Consider the following 19770-nt stretch of genomic DNA (forward strand, 5'->3'; position numbering starts at 1 on the left):
GAACGCAGGCAGGAGACAGACAAGAGGCATCAAAAAAGTTACTGTTACACTGCAGAGGAGGGTGGAGAGGAGCGGGGCAGTAAGAGACGAAATTCCCGTAGTCGAGTTGTCCTGAGAATGAAGTTAGCCAGACTGGCTCTCCAGGGATGGGCGGACTCTCGGCGCAGGGAGAAATCCCGGCTGACGCAGGTGGGCGTCACGCGCCAAATTCAGGTTCAAGAGCACCCGAGCGGGCAGTGGACTCTGGATTTCTAGGTGCCATGTCTATTGAAGTCACATGCAGAGTTAAGGTGATTCTTGACGGAGGCTTGAGGAAATGATGGGAAGCCCTGAAAAGGTATGACACGTCCAGTTCTACGAGTTTAGTTTGTTTTTAATTAATAGAAGAGCGGGGAAGCATCACCACAACCGATACACCGAGGAATCCGCGCGTTCCAGCCCCACCCCTGCAGCAGTGATGCAAAAAGCACAAATCACCGAAGTAGGAAGTTGAGAGAAAGGAAAATCCTGGGAGGAGAGGAGAGGGAGGTGGCGAGTAGGCACCGAGCAGCCTCCAACCACTGGGGCGAGAGGGAGCGCGATATGGAGAAACAAACTCCGTATCAATAATCTGAGTTTGGAGTCCAGGGCTTTCGGAGACTCGGAGCGCACCTTCCAGGCTTCGCCGGAATTGAGAAAGGGCGGAGCAGGGAAAGAGACGGGCGGCTCGACCGAGCGCGGCTGAGTTGGCTGGTGAGACTCTGCGCCCGGAGACGCCTGCAAGAGAGAGAGCAGAGCCCGGTTGGCGGCGAGCGCTGGCAGGAGGGAGCGCACCGCGCGAGGAGGCGGGAAGGGAACGGGCCTCCGCCGAGGCCGAGGGGGCGCTGCATGGACAGCATGCGATTCTCCGGGAGCCCCAGCGCGGGGCCCGCGAGTAACTCCAGCCGGTGGTGGCCTCTGGATGCGGGAGGTGCCAACACCAGCGGGGACTCGGAGGCGCTCGGGGAAGACGGCGGCCCGCAGGCGGACACGCGCAACGAGGAGCTGGCCAAGCTGGAGATTGCTGTGCTGGCCGTGATTTTCGTGGTGGCCGTGCTGGGTAACAGCAGTGTGCTGCTGGCGCTGCACCGCACGCCTCGCAAGACGTCCCGCATGCACCTCTTCATCCGCCACCTCAGCCTGGCCGACCTGGCCGTCGCCTTCTTCCAGGTGCTGCCCCAGCTGGGCTGGGACATCACCTACCGTTTCCGCGGACCCGACGGGCTGTGCCGCGTGGTGAAGCACATGCAGGTGTTCGCCATGTTCGCCTCGGCCTACATGCTGGTGGTCATGACGGCCGATCGCTACATCGCCGTGTGCCACCCGCTGAAGACTCTGCAGCAGCCCGCGCGCCGCTCTCGCCTCATGATCGCCGCCGCCTGGGTGCTGAGTTTCGTGCTGAGCACCCCGCAGTACTTCGTCTTCTCCGTGGTCGAGGTGAGCAACGTCACCAAGACCTACGACTGCTGGGCCAACTTCATCCAGCCCTGGGGTCTCCCGGCCTACGTGACCTGGATGACCGGCAGCGTGTTCGTGGCGCCCGTGGTCATCCTGGGCACCTGCTACGGTTTCATCTGCTACCACATCTGGCGCAACGTCCGCGGAAAGACAGCGGGGCGCCAGGGCGCGGGCGCCCCCGCCGAGGGCGCGGGAGAAGACGCCTTGTACCGAGGAGTCCTGCACGCACGGTGTGTGAGCAGCGTGAAGACCATTTCCCGCGCCAAGATCCGCACCGTGAAAATGACCTTCGTGATCGTGACGGCCTACATCGTTTGCTGGGCGCCCTTCTTCATCATCCAGATGTGGTCTGCCTGGGATAAGAATTTCTCCTGGGTCGGTAGGTGTCAGGACCGCGGAGGAAGGTGAAGGAATGGGGGCTCTGTGTTGGGGACAGAGGGAGTTGGCGAGAGAGGGAGAAGTGGGGAGAGAGAGAGACAGTCTTTTCATAACATCCTCTAGGGCCATAGTTCTTAACTTAGTGAATGAGAATCACACCTTGAGTGGAATAGTTAAAAGATACTGTAACCAGTTCCTAAGACCACAAATCCAGAAACTATGCCCTCCCATCAGCCACGCAGTTACAAAACGGAAAAATTTACTCTCTGTCAAAGCACTAACAACAGTGTTAATATCCTGCTTTCAAGTCTGCTGGATTCAGGGAAATATTTATACTGTCACGACTGCTTTTTGCTAGCTTGTGAAAAGTAACACACTGTAAAATTTTTGTAGAAATGCCCTAAATAAGGGTAAAAGACATATTTTTCTGAAGAAAGATTAAAAAAATTTTTTTAAGTTTTATTTATTCCTCATCCAGCCAACAAATATTATTGTGCCTATTTTATGCTTGGTCTTGGGGGTATGAAGATTAAACTCCTTGAAGGAAGATTCTTAAGTCATTTCAAATTGGCATTTAGCTAGTGTTCCATTTCTCAACATGTTTTAATTTTTTTCACTGTGCATAGGTATGTTGATGATTTCCATTCTTTTTGAATAGAATCTTGGTCACAGATCATGATCACTTTAAGATTTGCATCTTAGCACAAAGTTTGATGAAATAATGTGTAATTTATTCTGGCATAACAAGAGTGAGAAGACCCAAATTTATATTAAATAAGGAAGTGTCAATGCTTGCCAATTATTCTTATCTTTAGAAAAGGTATATTCTCGGTGCCTAGTTCTACTGTGAAAGTTTATATTTATGTGGTTTGACAATGCAATTACACACACAAAAAAATGGTTCAAAAGACTTGGAATTTCTTAATTCATCCATTCCCCATAATATAATCTAGTTGTTCAAACCAGAATCAAAGAGAGTTTTCTTTTAAAATTAAAAGAAGTTTCTAATTAGCCAAAGAAAACAACTAAACACTGCATCCTTCAGGGACCTAGTTGAACTATCCCCTTCTGTAAAGAGTTCTTACTACAAGAACGTGTTTAGTATTAAGAAAAAATTTAAATGACTAAACGTGGTCCATAGTGTCATACTTTTGCCTAAGTTATCAGGATGCATACAGTTTGGTATATGTGGCTATAGACTCTTGAGATTTCACTGAAATGGCAGCCATTCTGTAAGTGCTGTCTCCATTAGCATATGCTAGTGCTGACACAAATGATTCAAAGTTTTATTAATAAATGATTCAGTATTCTTAGCCTCTTGAAAGTCTCCCTCATTCTACTTAAATATTTTAATAGTGGTTTAAAATGTCTGAATTAATTTCAAGGCATCTTGCTCATGAAAATATTTTACAACAAAGCAATTTCTATTCACCAACTATTTCCCCAATTGATAAACAAAATACTTCATTTTCTATATTGACCCAAAACATTTTCCCACTTTTGTGAACCAATAAAAGAATGAGTTTATCCAGTGCTTTTACTTGCGTTTGATTAGTTAAATGCTCTCTCCTTATGTTTTCCATACAGAGTCAGAAAACCCAGCCACCGCCATCCCTGCATTACTGGCTTCCTTGAATAGTTGCTGCAACCCCTGGATATACATGTTTTTTAGTGGCCATCTCTTGCAAGACTGTGCCCAAAGTTTCCCATGCTGTCAAAATGTGAAACGAACGTTCACCAGAGAAGATTCTAACAGTATGAGCCGAAGACAGACTTCCTTCACTAACAACCGAAGCCCCACCAACAGTATGGGAACATGGAAAGACTCGCCTAAATCTTCCAAGTCCATCAAATTCATTCCTGTTTCAACCTGAGCCCCCTGTGTTCACACAGTCTGACTCTTGTAATGGACTTTTCAGCCCATTGACTGAATCCAGCTAGAATTATCAGACAAGTGAACTTATATGAGATATGATTAATCAATCTGTTGAGTATAAGACTGTGTTTCTCCTTGCATTTTTCACATTGCTACAAGCAAAAGCAATGAATTGTTTTATACAGAATGTTAATAAAAACATGCAACACTAAAATCTGCAGACCTAGTTCCCAGAAATAACAGAAGCCTTATTTCTATAGGAATAATCATAACCATGCTTTATATTTTTCTGTAGGTTTCCTTTCTTTTTATTTCTGACATAACTAGGGCTTGATTGGTTTAGAAGTCATATAATGTGGGGGCATTATTTCTGAACAAAGTAAGTTCGTCATCAGGGTTTGAAAGGAATTGGAAGAGACTTTACAGAAATTATTTTTGTGTCCAGTAAAATCAATTTGTGTATCAGAAAATGCAGCCTCAAACTGTGGCATGGAGATGGGATGGTGCCTTGGAGAGATATGAGAGCTTGAGGCTTATTGATCATGGGGTGCCTGTTGCAGAGTGAAAAGGGGAAAGTTCTGTTAGAAGCTATGGTGAAGGTGAAGTTGCTCAGTCGTGTCCAACTCTTTGCGACCCCATGGACTGTAGCCCACCAGGCTCCTCAGTCCATGGAATTTTTCAGGCAAGAGTACTGGAGCGGGTTGCCATTTCCTTCTCCAGAGGATCTTCCCAACCCAGGGATTGAACCTGGGTCTCCCGCACTGCAGGCAGACGCTTTACCATCTGAGCCACCAGGAAAGCTATAAATTACCTCAATTTCAGAAACGTCACTTTAAAACTGGCAACTTCCTCCTTTGGTTCCTCACATTTTATTGGATATGAAAGGCATGATTACCAGGATATTGAAGGTTAGAGAAAATGTTGTCAGCTGGCCGATGATATCCTTTTTGCTCTCACTGCAAAGTTGCTTTAAAGTCAGATTTGTATGACAGATACCTGATTTTCTTAGAAGGGTAGAAAAGACAGATTGCCCAAGGGACTATGGAGCCTAATCTCTAGAACATAGTAAACATGTTTAGACCAGTGTTCTAAGGTATCCTGTGCTATCCTGGATATTAACACCATCATTACATCCTGTTTGGGAAATTCAGATTCATAGCTGTGAGTCTTCTAAAAAGTGACTCAGGATACTGAATGTCCTCTCATGACTAACTAGAAATAACTTGGACCTTCCTTCTGATCTCCCACCCATCTAACAGTTTTATAGTAGAGGAGAGACAGGGTTGGGCAGGATGAGGGCGAGGAAATAGAAAACTGCTTTGCATCTAGTCTGCCTTCCTTCGTTATTAAGCGCGTGACTTGAGGCAAACAACTTCAAATGACATAAAGCCTCCATTTCCCTGGCTGTACAACGGCGCTGATAACACTTACTTCACAGGGTTGTTGTAAGGACTAAATGAAATCAAGTGTATGAAAAGATCTTCCTAAACTGTCAAATGCTATATGAATGCTACCTCTTGCTTTTATCATAGTATTCTGAGGCGGGGGCGGGGGGTCTTCAAAACTGCACAGCTTTTTCCTGTTTACTTTTCACTAACCAGAATGTATTGGTTTCATATCTGGCATACAAAGTCCTACAATTTAAATATAGCTCTGCTGATTCATTGGAGAGTGTCAGCAGCGGCCCCTACATTTTAACTCCTGTCTAACCAAAGCTTTCCAATTTAAAGAGAGCGTTTGCTTTCCTCTGGATGCCAGTCTTTCATTTCTAGACAAAGATACATTATGATACTACTTGGCTGTTGTTACTGCATTCTCATTAATGGAACATAGTGGGGTTTTTTGAGCTATTTTGTATGGCTCCTTTTCCTTCTTAGAGACCCTGCAGTGATTTGAGGATACATCATAAATACTTCGCACCCCTTAGAGGAAGTAATAGTTATTTTGATAGCATATTTTTTTTTTAACTTTGCAGATAAGAAACTGAGCATTGAGTGGTACTGTCAGAGCTTGGAACCATTAACCTCACTCCTCTTCATTCTCTTACCTTTGCAAATTCCCTGGTGTTTTACTCCCTGATTTTATATGCATAAAAAATAGCTTGCAAATGTTTTATAGAGGTTAGCACCTAGGTTTTAGAATTCTGCTTTTTAAAAAATAACAAATATGTCTCCTAAAGAGCAATGACCAATATGAATCATCAAATAAATTCTCCATTCTTCATTATTTGAGTCACAGCAGCATCTCAGTGCCCCTACCCTCTGTAACACTGTCAGCCCTTTTGACAACTTTTCTTTTGTAGCTCAAAACTAAAGCCTTTTGGGTTGGCACAAACAGCCCACATTTTTCCTAAACCCAATTCCAAAATAATAACCTCATAGTTCTTGTACAGATTATTTCAAAATGTTAACATGTATCTCCAAGTGAAAAAATTCTGTTTGAATCTCATTTCTAGGAACATCTCTCAACTAAGGTACAAATTAACCCCCCAGCTGTGTTCTCTGCTTTCAAATGCATCAAGAGATGAGATGGTAGAACAAGGGCTGAGGAGACATCAGAAGATCTGGGTGCTAGCTCTCCACTAGGCAAGTTCATGGTCTTATTCTCTGTGGTTTAGGCTGAGAAGTTTAACTTATCAGGCTGCCAAACTTTCCTAATGATATACAGCCAGAAATGGTATTTATATCTCCCCAAACAATATCCCAAATTGGAAGAGTCCTGATTGTCTATTTCAGAAGAAAGAAAACGATAGGTAGTAAGCGAGAAGCATATGTTGGGAAGGGAAGATTTCCCTTTCCTGACTAAAGAGGACCTGAATGTAACAAATGAAGGGCTGCAGTCAAGGATAAGTGTGTTCCATCAGCTTATTTTATTGGGCAGTTATCTGAGGGAACATCCTTCAACTATACAATATTAATGTATCTATGTGGGTATGAAAAGTGAGAGTGTTAGTTGTCCAGTCATGTCCAACTCTTTGTTACCCTGTAGACCACAGCCTGTCAAGCCCCTCTATCCATGGAATTCTCCAGACACAAATATTGGACTGGAGTGGGTAGCCATTCCCTTCTCCAGGGGATCTTCCCTAGCCAGGGGTTGAACCCAGGTCTCCTGCAGGCAGATTCTTTACCATCTGAGCTACCAGGAAGCCCCATGTGTGTATGCGAAATGCAATTGATAAACATCTACCAGTAAGGAGAAACTAGCGGTATTTCTTTCAGACATTTGATAAATATTGACAATGAGAAAGTCATCTTTAAGTACATATTAAGTGCTTAATGGGTTAATTTTTGGACATGTGTCTTTAAAGTGTAAAAATAGCTGTGAAGAAAATTGGTGAAATTTTTTAATTAAATACTTGTCCTACACACAGAACTTTCATCATCTGCAAATAAGTCTCACATCATAGTTGAGGGAAGGGTGGTTTTTGTTTTATTTTGTTTTTACAAGAAGAAGGTATTTTTATTTTATTTTTTGACAATACTGTGTGGCCTGCAGGATCTTAGTTCTTTGACCAGGAATGGAACCCATGACCCTTGCAGTGGAGAGTCTTAACCACTGTACCACCAGGGGATTCCTGTGTGGTTTTAAAGAGAAAAAAAACGTACTCTTACTAACATGCTGTACCATTCCAAACTTATTTTATTTCCTAGAATGGACAACCATTGGCAATTGAGAAACACAACTTTCACTCTGTTATTCACAATGAAGTAACCAATTAGGTTAAATTTTATGTTTTTCAGACTCTAAAACCTACATTTTTGTAGTATAATTGGATACTCAGAGCTTTAAATAATAGCTTCAGAGTTTGACTCTACCATAATTAGAAGCCACCTAGAGAGAAACTGAGCCTCATCCTTAATCCCAAATATCAGATATTTGATTCCTTTAAAGTCATGTCAACTGGGCCCTTATGGATTTTCATACTGGAGGCTACTTTAAGCTCAGGGTAGGGGCCACCTGGTGTTAATCCTGGCGATGCAGAAGCAATGGCTGTATCCCTGCCCACTCTCTCCCAGTGGTCCTTCCAGTGCCTCTCATTAGCATCACTTGACATCATGAGCAACACATGGAGAGTAAATACCAGAGAATGTTTCTTGATTACAATTTGACCTCTGACAATTTGAGCAAAAATTTAAGAACTCTTCATAAAAAAAGTTATTTCCTTGAAGTCCCCACGAGGGACTTAAATGAGCTGAATCACATAAATCATGAGATCCTATTTTCACATAGGCATTTTCAGAATATTGTTCTAACTCAATTTTTAGGTACATTAAATTATGATGAATGAAAATGTATATGTGGTCTACAGTATGTCAGTATCAAAAATATATATTACAGGTGAAAATTAAATGCCATTTTTCTTTTTTATTATAAATAATATATATATATCATCATAAAACAAAGTATTATAGGGTATGTTAAACTTTCTTGTATTCCAAGGTCAACTTAGCAAACTCAGAAAGGGAAATCTGAGAATAAATCTGATAGTAATATCAGAAAAATTAATAATTAGTATTAATATAAAATAATTAGCATTTCTACACTTCAAAGTATTTGTCTTTATATAATAGAGTTTCTGACTTAATATATTCTATGATGCTTTACTTCATTATTGTAGCAAATTTACTAAGAATTGATGTTGTATATTTAGTATTCCATTTTGGAACAGTTTTTCTTAAATGTTCTGTATCTCCTAGCTTATTAAGCTGTATAGAAGAATTTCAATGTGTTTTCTTGGGACAATTGTATGGTCATAGTTTTGAACAATATTGAAATGTTTTGTGATTATATCTAATATTCGGCCCTCTACAGGGGAAATAAAAAAACAACACCTTATGGGATTACATTGAAATAACTGGTACATTTTTACCCAGGTTTATTGTGTAGTGACTTGATTCTACAAATAAAAATAAATACCAGCTTTTACAAATGGATGAAGAAGATGTGGTATATCTATGCAATGAAATATTATTCCATCATAAAAATAATGAAATTCTGACATTGCAGCAACATGAATGGACCTAGGGGAATATTAAGCTTAGTGAGACAAGTCAGAGAAAGATAGATACTATATGATATCACTTATATCTGGAATCTAAGAAATAACACAAATGAATATATGTAGCAAAACAGATATAGACTCACAGGTATCAGAAACAAACTTGAAGTTATCAAAAGGTAGAGAGAAGGGAGGAGGGATAAATTAGGGGTACAGGGTTGACATATAAGAACTACTATGTAAAAAATAGTCAACGACAGGACATATTGTACAGCACTGGGAATCATAGCCGTTATCTTGTAATAACTCTTGGTGGAATATGATCTTTAAAAATATTGAATTATTATACTGTACATCTGAAACTAACATAATATTGTAAATCAACTATATTTCAATTTTCAAAATGTCTGATCAAAAAAAGGGGAAAAATTAAATTTGTCTGAAATAATTCTCTTAAAATCTCATTCAGTAATGAAATATATTTCAAGCTAATTATGCTGATTTTGAAAAAAGGCATAGACCTGTTCTACAGCTGGTAGCTACTGATAGGTTTATATTTGAGCACGAATATGTTCATGTTTATACTCTTTGATTATAGCAAGAATAGGTGAAACTTTGTAACTGCCTTTTCAATAAATTATAATTACAAAGCAAATTATTTTTGTTATAGTATATACTGAGATAACAAAATTACTAGTTTAGCTGAAGTCATGTGTGCCATCCTCTAAAAATGTCATCTATTTACATGTTTCTAGAACTTGGTGAGACTGACTCCTGGGTCCATTTAACAGTCTTTAAAGTTGTATTTCTTTCAAAAATTGTGATTTTTTACTCTGTAGGCTAGTAGACTCAAGATCATATTAACTTATGTTGTAACATTGTTTTTCTTTTACAAAGTAAGCCCTAATAGCATAAACTAAAAGGCTTATTTTGGGTTTGACTTAAATTCTGGAAGCAATGAATACCCAGAATGGAAGAAAGGGAATTTGAAGTCTCTATTTTAAAATACTATTATTTTAAAACTCACTGTTATTTTAAAACACTTATAACTGTTTAAGAATAAATAGGATTTCTACCAAAGAATATTTTCACAAGATCCTACAAAACAGGTAGAACTGAAACAATAGTTTCATTGTATACCAAAAGAGATTCATAAAGAAATGCACTAGTATCGAATTTATTCATTCATCCACTCTTTCTGTATGTATCCCTTCTTACTCTCTAGAGTTGAATGTTTCTTCCCTTCTGCTTTCTAAATGCTCGCTAAATACCTTCACTGTAACATGTATCGAAATGATTTGCAATGTTGGTTTATTCAGTCTGTCTTTTTAATGACAATCACATCATGTTTATCTTTTAAATAAAAGGTATATCTTCTTTGCCTTTGCATCTTCATAGAGACTCTCCATAGTAGCTATGTAACTAATGTAATTAATATAGATATTCTAAATATAATATATATATGGTAATCATATGTGACATGTGTTAAACATTGTGTTTAACAAAAGTTTGAAGCTTTAATTATAAGAGCACTGTATGGTAAAAATAAATAAATAAATAAAAAGTACTATATCAGGGAATCAAACGGAGAAGGCAATGGCAACCAACTCCAGTACTCTTGCCTGGAAAGTCCCATGGACAGAGGAACCTGGTAGGCTGCAGTCCATGGGGTCGCTAAGAGTCAGACACGACTGAGCGACTTCACTTTCACTTTTCACTTTCATGCTTTGGAGAAGGAAATGGTAACCTACTCCAGTGTTCTTGCCTGGAGAATCCCAGGGACAGGGGAGCCTGGTGGGCTGCTGTCTATGGGGTCACACAGAGTCGGACACAATTGAAGTGACTTACCAGCATCAGCAGCAGCAGGAAATCAAAACCCCCAGTTTTTCGACCATCAATAGCTGAATGACCTTGCAGAAATCACTTTAATAAATCAGGAAAGCCTAATTAATACCATCTTGATGGGGAATAAAATGAATTTACAGATTCAAATCCGAACAATCTTATGAGAAAGGCTTTGTAACCACCACAGTAGTGGACATTTGTCCCTAGGCACAAGCCTGTGGGAATTCAGTGGAACTTTAGTAGAATGTGTATTTATCCTTCTCAAATCCCAGCTTTCGGGGTTCACCAAGTCATCCATGTTGTGACCACAACAACATCTAATTAAGTGTGTTACCTAAGTATCTGCAGCCTAGATGGTTGCCTTTAACCTTGAGCTTTTGCACTCTCTCCTTCCTTTAATATCCAAATGCAATTGTTTTAGTCTCATCTCATGGCTCTGTAAAGTCTGTGCCTTTTCCTAGATCTAAGAGGAGTCCTGAGTATTATGAATTCCTTGTTCCTTTGAACTCTCAATCCACAGCTCATTGGCATACTCTTAGGCCTGTTTTTTCTTCACTTACCCCCTTGACACCTTCCAACAACTATCTGAGCACTTGGTGCCCCAGTGGGATTGGGGCTCCCCTGAAGGATGGCGTGTCATGTAGGGGTTTAGATTATGCCTCAGCTGACCCAACTGTTTTAAAGGTTCACAGCCATCCCTTCTCAGTGGGATTAGTTGCTAATCATTCTTACCTTTAAGACCTTGCTTGTTGTCATCTTGCTCAAGTTTCCTCTTTCTACCAAGACCCCAAATTCTTTTCTTGTTTCTACAAATGCCATAAGTTAACCTTTCTTCCACTTCACTTTGTAGACTTATTCAACTATTTAGCTTTTATTTGTCTAAAGCACTGTCATTTAGACTCTGTTTTTCAAAACAGTGCATTGTCTGTGAGACAGTTCCTCAAGGAAAAGAGCCATTTTCATCTCCAAAGGAATATTGTCTTTTCCCAAGACCAAAGAGCTCAAACTGCATGGAGCTTTTCAAATAACATCCTTTTGAAATGCAAATAAAAACTACAATGAGGTATCTCCTCACACTGGTCAGAATGCCCAACATCAAAATTCTATAAACAATAAGTTCTGGTGAGGGTTTGGAGAAAAGGGAACCCTCCTACACTGTTGGTTGGAATGTAAATTGATACAACCATTATGGAGAATAGTATGGAGGTTCCTTAAAACACTGAACACAAAACTACCCCAATCCTGGACATATACCTAGAGAAAACCATAATTCAAAAAGATACATGTACCCCAGTGTTCATGCAGCATTATTTACAATAGTCGAGACAACCTAGATGTCCATTGACAGATGAATGGACAAAGAAGATGTGGTACATATACACAATGGAATATTACTCAGACATGGAAAGAGCAAAGTAATGTGCTTTGCAACCATGTGAAAGGACCTAGAGACTGTCATACTGAGCGTAAGTCAGACGGAGATGGACAAATATCATATGCTATCACTTTTACGTGCAAACTTTAAAAAGGTACAAATGAACTTATTTATAGGATATAAATAGAGTCATAGGTGTAGAAAACAAATCTATGGTTACCAAGGGGGATGGGGGGAGGAATAAATTTGGAAATTGGTATTGACCTATACACACTATTATATATAAAATAGATAACAAATAAGGACTTCTTTTATAGCACAGGGAACTCTACTCAGTACTCAATAATGATCTATATGGGAAAATAATCTATAAAAAAGAGTGGATATATGTATAACTAATTCACTTTGCTATATACCTGAAACTAACATAACACTGAAAATCAACTATAGTCCAATGAAAACTCTAAAAAATAACCTCTTTTCCTTCATTTCAATTATGCTAGTCAAGAAACATATATATGGTACCTAAATAATTTAGATTTTGCCTTTTTTATGCATTTCAATAACTTTCACACAATAGATATTTTTTCATGCTGGATTTCTCTGTTCCCATAGGTGTGCAGTCATAAGATCATTTCAAAATACTCTAACAGATATTCATCCCATAATACCCTTAGATGGAGGCCAATTGGGGATAATTGGGTTTCTCTTCCTTCTTGATTATTGTATATATTCTTTTTGTTTATGTGCAAATTCTACAATATCCCTTGCCATATCAGTCAAACATAAGCAATTGCACAGGCTAATTTGAGATATTGGAGAAGGAAATGGCTACCCACTCCAGTATTCTTGCCTGGAAAATCCCATGGACAGAGGAGCCTGGCAGGCTACAGTCCACAGGGTCGCAAAGAGTCAGACACACCTAAGCGACTTCACTTATAATTTGAGATATAACTGTAGATACAGATATATAATAGATGTTATTTTTTCAGAGCAGGTTTTGGTGGAAGGTACAGTGTTTTCCCATATGCCCTCTACCCCTAAAGATGCATAGCCTCTACTATTATCAACATTATTCACATGAGTGATACATTAGCTACAATCAATGAACTTAAGTTGACACATCACACCACCCAGTGTTCATAGTTTACACTATGGCTGTACATTCGACAGCTTTGGACAAATGTTTAAAGACATGCAACCACCATTATTGATGCTTTTGAACTGTGGCATTGGAGAAGACTCTCGACAGGCCCTTGGACTGCAAGGAGATCCAACCAGTCCATTCTGAAGGAGATCACTCCTGGGATTTCTTTGGAAGGAATGATGCTAAAGCTGAAACTCCAGTACTTTGGCCACCTCATGCGAAGACTTGACTCATTGGAAAAGACTCTGATGCTGGGAGGGATTGGGGGCAGGAGGAGAAGGGGACAACAGAGGATGAGATGGCTGGATGGCATCACTGACTCGATGGATGTGAGTCTGAGTGAACTCCGGGAGTTGGTGATGGACAGGGAGGCCTGGAGTGCTGCGATTCATGGGTTGCAAAGAGTGGGACACAACTGAGCAGCTGAACTGAACTGAACTAAACTGAACCACCATTATGGTCTTCCCTGGTGGCTCAGTGGTAAAGAATCTGCTTGCAGTGTGGAGTCTTGTGTTTGATTCCTGGGTCAGAAAGATTCCCTGGGGAAAGCAATGGCACCCCACTCCAGTATTCTTGCCCAGAAAATCCCATGGACAGGGAAGCCCAATGAGCTACAGTCCATGGGTTCACAAGGAGTCAGACACAACTGAGTGACTCAGAATGCATGCAACCACCATTGTGGTATCAAACAAAGTATTTTCCTTGGTGCTCCAATATTCATCCTCCAGCTGTGTCTCCCCCACCTCCAGAAACCACTGATATTTTTACATTCTGTGTATACACACATATACACATGGAAGAGTGGACTGGTTCAGAATTGGGAAAGGAGTACATCAAAGCTGTATATGGTCACCCTGCTTATTTAACTTATATGCAGAGTACATCATGAAAAATGCTGGGCTGGATGAAGCACAAGGTAGAATCAAGATTGCTGAGAGAAATATCAACAACCTCAGATATGCAGATGACACCAGCCTTATGGCAGAAAGCAAAGAGGAACTAAAAAGCCTCTTGATGAAAGTGAAAGAGGAGAGTGAAAAGCTGGCTTAAAATTCAACATTCAAAACACTAAGAGCATGGCAGCTGGTCCCATCACTTCATGGCAAATAGATGGGGAAACCCTGGAAACAGTGACAGACTTTATTTTGGGGGGCTCCAAAATCACTGCAGATTGTGACTGAAGCTATGAAATTAAAAGACACTTGCTGTTTGGAAGAAAAGTTATGACCAACCTAGACAGCATATTAAAAAGCATTACTTTGCCAACAAAGGTCTAGCTAGCCAAAGCTATGATTTTTCCAGTAGTCACGCATGGATGTGAGAGTTGGACCATAAAGAAGACTGAGCACCAAAGAATTAATGCTTTTGAACTGTGTGCTCAAAGACTCTTGAGAGTCCCTTGAACTTCAGGGAGATCAAACCAGTCAATCCTAATAGAAGCAATCCTGAATATTCATTGGAAGGACTGATGCTGAAGCTGAAACCCCAATACTCTGAGCACCTGATGCAAAGGGCCAAGTCACTGGAAAAGACCCTGATGTTGGGAAAGACTGACGGCAGGAGAAGGGGATGACAGAGAATGAGATGGTTGGATGGCATCACTGACTCAATGGACATGAGTTTGAGCAAATTCCAGGAGATGGTGATGGACAGGAAAGCCTGGCATGCTGCAGTCCATGCGGTCACAAAGAGTCAGAGATGACTGAGCAACTGAACAACAACAGCAATGTATATACCGTTTTGGGTGCTATCAATATATTTTTATAGCCATTGTGTCCTTAATGCCCTGGCCCAGATCTTTGCTCCAGCTTACCTGCGTATTATCTTGTCATATAAAATAGATTGATAAAAATAGATTCAGCAACAACCCTAAGATATTTTAATACAAATGAAAACATAAGCAAAAAAAAAAAAAAAATCCTGCCACAGTTAGTCTTTTGTCTGGCCCAGACATTTGTCAGAAACTTCTGCTAGAGGCATTTATATCCCTCTCTCCTCTTTCTCTTTCTCCCTCCTCCTCATGCCACTCTCCAGTCCCATTTCCCAACCTCTATTTTCCAGCCATGGCTCAAATTACAGGCAATAGCTCCAAAATGTCCAAAGGAAGAGGGCTCTTCTACAATCTGAACGTAACTGATATGTCAAGTTCCTCAGGTCCTGAGTTTGTCAGTGAGAAATCCAGGACGAAGACATGCAAAAATGCTTACTCTTGAGGAGCTCTTTAAGGTGAAAGGACAGTCTATAAACAGTGAAAGCCTTTAGAAAAACCTAAAGAATCTGAAGACTGGAGAAAACAAAGAGTTCAGATAAGATTCTTAACTAATTACAATTTTCCCCAAAAAAATGAACACAGAAAAATGAAGATTTGGGAGATATTTCAACTGCTAATTATCCTTCAGCTACTTCATTTTATAGACATCCCACTTACAACTTCATCCAAGTAACTTTCCAAACCCCTGACCTAAAATAATGCAGGTAAATAGTGAAGCTGCTTGGAATGGAAATAATGACAAATATAAAGGAGAAAAATTTGGAAGTTTTTGTAAATATGTATAAATGTCTTTTTCCTTCATTTCTATTTTAAGTTACAATTTATCTAGAGAATTCTGAAGGTACTCCAATAAGATAATTACAGTTTAGATAACTATAAAAATCAGCCTCTGGGGATTTTTTTAAATGGCCTACTTACCTAAGCAAAACTGTAATTTCTTTTAGCAAATATATAGGCTACACAATAAAGAAAGGGATCTTCAATCTTTACTATATAGAAGTATTAATATATAGTCAATGGGTGAATACATGTCTTGAGTAGGTGAATAAGATATTTTTTGGTCTCTAACATGAGCTGATGAGATCAAACCAGTCAATCCTAGAGGAAATCAACCTTGTTTTATTCATCGGAAGGACTGATGCTGAAGCTGAAGCTCCAAAATTTGGCTACCTGATGCAAAGAGCTGACCACTAGAAAATACCCTGATGCTGGGAAAGGCTGAGGGCAGGAGGAAAAGGGGGCAACAGAAGATGAGATGGTTGGATGGCATCACTGATTCAATGGACATGAGTTTGATCAAACTCCAGGAGAGAGTGAAGAACAGGGAAGCCTGGCATGCTGCAGTCCAGAGTTTCAGAGAGTCAGACACAACCGAGTGACTGAGGAACAACAACTGGAGCTAAGAGCTTCCCAGGCAGCGCTAGTGATGAAGAATCTGCGGGTCGATACAGGAGACACAGGTTCGATTATTGGGTCCGGAAGATCCCCTGTAGGAGGAAAATGCCGAAAAGTTGCTCATCCCCAACCTTTTAGAACCAGAGACCGGTTTCATGGAAAACATTTTTTCCATAGATCAGGGGTGGGGATGGTTTCAGGATGATGCAAGTGCATTATATTCATTGTCCTGCTACTGCTGCTAAGTCGCTTCAGTCGTGTCCAACTCTGTGCGACCCCATAGACGGCAGCCCACATGGCTCCCCCGTCCCTGGGATTCTCCAGGCAAGAACACTGGAGTGGGTTACTATTTCCTTCTCCAATGCATGAAAGTGAAAAGTGAAAGGGAAGTCGCTCAGTCGTGTATGACTCAGCGACCCCATGGACTGCAGCCCACCAGGCTCCTCCGTCCATGGGTTTTCCAGGCAAGAGTACTGGAGTGGGGTGCCATTGCCTTCTCCGATGTATTGTCCACTTTATTCCTATTATTATTGCATTGTGATACATAATGAAATAATTATACAACTCATCATCACTGTCACTCACGGATATGCTTTTGATATGAATCTGCAAGCAATTGATTTATTATGGTCTCTGTGTAGTCAAACCTCTCTGCTAATGATAATCTGTATTTCAGTCGTTCCCCAGCCCTAGCCCTAGCCCTAGCCCTAGCCCTCAGCTCCACCTTAGATCATCACGCATTAGAGTCTCATAAGGAGTGGGCGGCTTAGATACTGCGCATGCGCAGTTCACAGTAGGGTTCGCGTTCCTCTGAAAATCTAATGCTGCCCCTGATCTGATAGAAGAGGGGGCACAGGCGGTAACAACGATGGGGAGTGGTTGTAAATACAGATGGAGCTTCGCGGGCCACCTGCTGCTCACCTCCTGCTGTGCGGCTGGGTTCCTAACTGGGTCCAGCCTGGCCCAGGAGTTGGGGACCCCTGCCCTAGGGAAAGAGAGTATCTGGGAAAAAAAGGAAATCTTGTGAAACCAGAGACTGATACATTCTAGCTGTCATGTCTTCCTGGGTCCCTGTTCTATACACATCATAAATATATTGACCAGGCAGAGCCAGTTAAAAGGCAGAAATTGACCATGGGGGCCACCTTAAACTTAATAATTCCAAACATAAAGAGCAGTTTTAGTTTTGAATGAATGGTTAAAAGGCAGTGGCATTAGCACAGGCAGCGGGGCTTTACAGCAACTGGAACTATTATTAATAAAAAGCCACACTTCATTTGCAGCAGCCTAAATCTAATGGTCCTAATTTACAGTCTCCAAGTAATAAACAGTATTCTTTGGAAAATGTTGGAATAGAAAATCTTGAGCTAATTTAACATACTTCAGGCTGAAAACAGAGAGGGGCGAAAAAGAACACACCGACGTTCTACACTTCAGCTGTGGAATGTTTTTAAACTAGCACATTGCTCTTGCTCTGAATTATTAGTATGTATTGAATGTCTAAAAGTTGCTGAGGAAGTAAAGCACAATGCTTTATTGATGGAATCAGTGCTTAATATAGTGTCAAAATTCTTCTAAATGCTTATAAAATATTATATTTAATCCTCAGGAAAATTGTATACAGTGGAAACTGTTATTACCGCTGTCTTAGAGACAAACACAGTGAGGCACTGAGAGAAGGAACTTGCCTAAGTTTACACCTCTAGGAAGATCACAGCAGGCTAGGAAGCCAGCAAGGAGGCTGCAGAGACTAAACATTGCAATCAGAGATGATCTGCTCCTCATCAGGACCAATAAGAATTTCTGTTATTATCAACTACTGTTTTCTGTCTTCCTGTAAGTTTTCAAAAAGCAATAAAACAGGAACTAGAAATAAAATACAAACATAGAGGATGTGAAATTATCATAATTTGCCCATGATCTGATTATGTAGCATAAAAACCCAAACAATCCATTGCAAAGCTATTAACATTAATAAGATTACTAGAAAAAACAAAGAGCATTTGCTTTTACCATTGGTTATTAGAAAGACAATAGATTAGAAAAATAATCCCTTCACAATATTTACTATTTGGAAATAATACAAAATGTTGCAATCTATATAAATAAAACTATAATGCTTTAATGAGATATATAAAATAAGATTTAACCAAGTGAACATATTTTTCAATAGGAAGACAATATGGGATGATAATTTTTCTTAATGTATAACTTTAACACAACTTCAACAACAAAAAAACCGCTGATAATATTTTTGAGTCTTACCAACTGTTTGAGAGTTGATCTGAGCACACCAAAATGTTGACAGTGGTTACACCTAGGGAAGGGAGGAAAGTGGAAAAGAGAGGGCAGGGAAGAACATGGAATTTCAGTTTTTCCTATTTCTAGTCCAAGAATGGTTCCATTTTTTATAATTTAACAGTTAACAAAGATTAAATGAAAGTTCCTCTATTGAGTTTTTGGGCAAGCATAGATAAGATCTTTAAAGGGAAGGAATGCCAGCCCTCTCATATACTGACACATATTTCAAGGCCATTGGCACAGACATAAACAAAAAAACTGATGAATAGACTTTCCATAAATAGACTCTATTTCAGATTTCATATGAGTTTTATATGATAAGGAAGTTCTGACAAATCAATAAAGAAGAGAACCATCATTCTAGTAAATGGTGCTGATACAATTGCTTAATAATTCAGAAAAAAAAACCATTTAGTTTCTCATTTCACTTCATACTCCCATATTAAATTTGGAAAGACTGAAGAGTAAAATAGTGGAAGATAACCCATTTGAGCCCTCACCAAAATTCTTGAGTGAGGAGGCCCTTTTAACTCTAAAATTAAAATGGGAAAACCCACAAAATAAAGACAAACAGATTTGACCACAAGCAGCTTTAAATTTTCTCTTAGCATCATTTTAAAAATAGCAAAAGTAAAGCACAAGACATATTTAAATATATTATGAACTCCAATTAATTTTCATGCTTGGAATTTACCTAAAACACCCCTGAAATATACTATCTCAGAAAACAGAGGTAAAACCAAACATTATTTATAAGAAACACAAAGGCAACATTATATATATATATGTCTCATTAATCTGCTTAGAACAAACATCAGGCCAAAACATATACAGATTTGCAGACATTTAAAATGTTTCATTGGGCTATGTTTAAGGTGCAGTGAGATGAAGAATAGGTCGCCCATGTAAAGGTAGAAACATCTTTCCACGCGAGATCTTTAGTCGGCTAGATCTGGCAAGGGGGCTTCCCAGGTGGCTCAATGGGAAAGAATCCGCCTGCCAATGCAGAAGACAGGAGATGCAGGTCCCTGGGTTGGGAAGTTCTCCTGGAGGAGGAAATAGAAACCCACTCCAGTATTCTTGCCTGGAGACTCTCATGGACAGAGGAGTCTGGGGGGCTAGAGCCCATAGTGTTGCAGAGTCCAGCACGACTAAGCTACTGAGCACAATGACACCACCTGAAGATTCTGTTGACCCCTGAACATGA

At 40.2% G+C, this 19770-nt stretch overlaps 1 protein-coding gene across 1 annotated transcript; it reads left to right on the top strand.

Annotated features, from left to right (window-relative positions):
• Window positions 475-3948, top strand: AVPR1A (arginine vasopressin receptor 1A). Its single transcript, XM_018047994.1, has 2 exons — window positions 475-1855; window positions 3442-3948. Exons 1-2 carry the CDS (start codon window positions 868-870, stop codon window positions 3726-3728), a joined length of 1275 nt encoding a protein of 424 aa, XP_017903483.1. The 5' UTR covers window positions 475-867; the 3' UTR covers window positions 3729-3948.

Source organism: Capra hircus, chromosome 5 (assembly GCF_001704415.2).
Source record: "Capra hircus breed San Clemente chromosome 5, ASM170441v1, whole genome shotgun sequence".
NCBI classification, from domain to species: domain Eukaryota; kingdom Metazoa; phylum Chordata; class Mammalia; order Artiodactyla; family Bovidae; genus Capra; species Capra hircus.

Coding starts and splice junctions, on each gene's coding strand:
- AVPR1A (XM_018047994.1), top strand. CDS start 868: ATGGACAGCATGCGATTCTCCGGGAGCCCCAGCGCGGGGCCCGCGAGT. Junction 1,856..3,441: donor TAAGAATTTCTCCTGGGTCG/GTAGGTGTCAGG, acceptor TTTTCCATACAG/AGTCAGAAAACCCAGCCACC.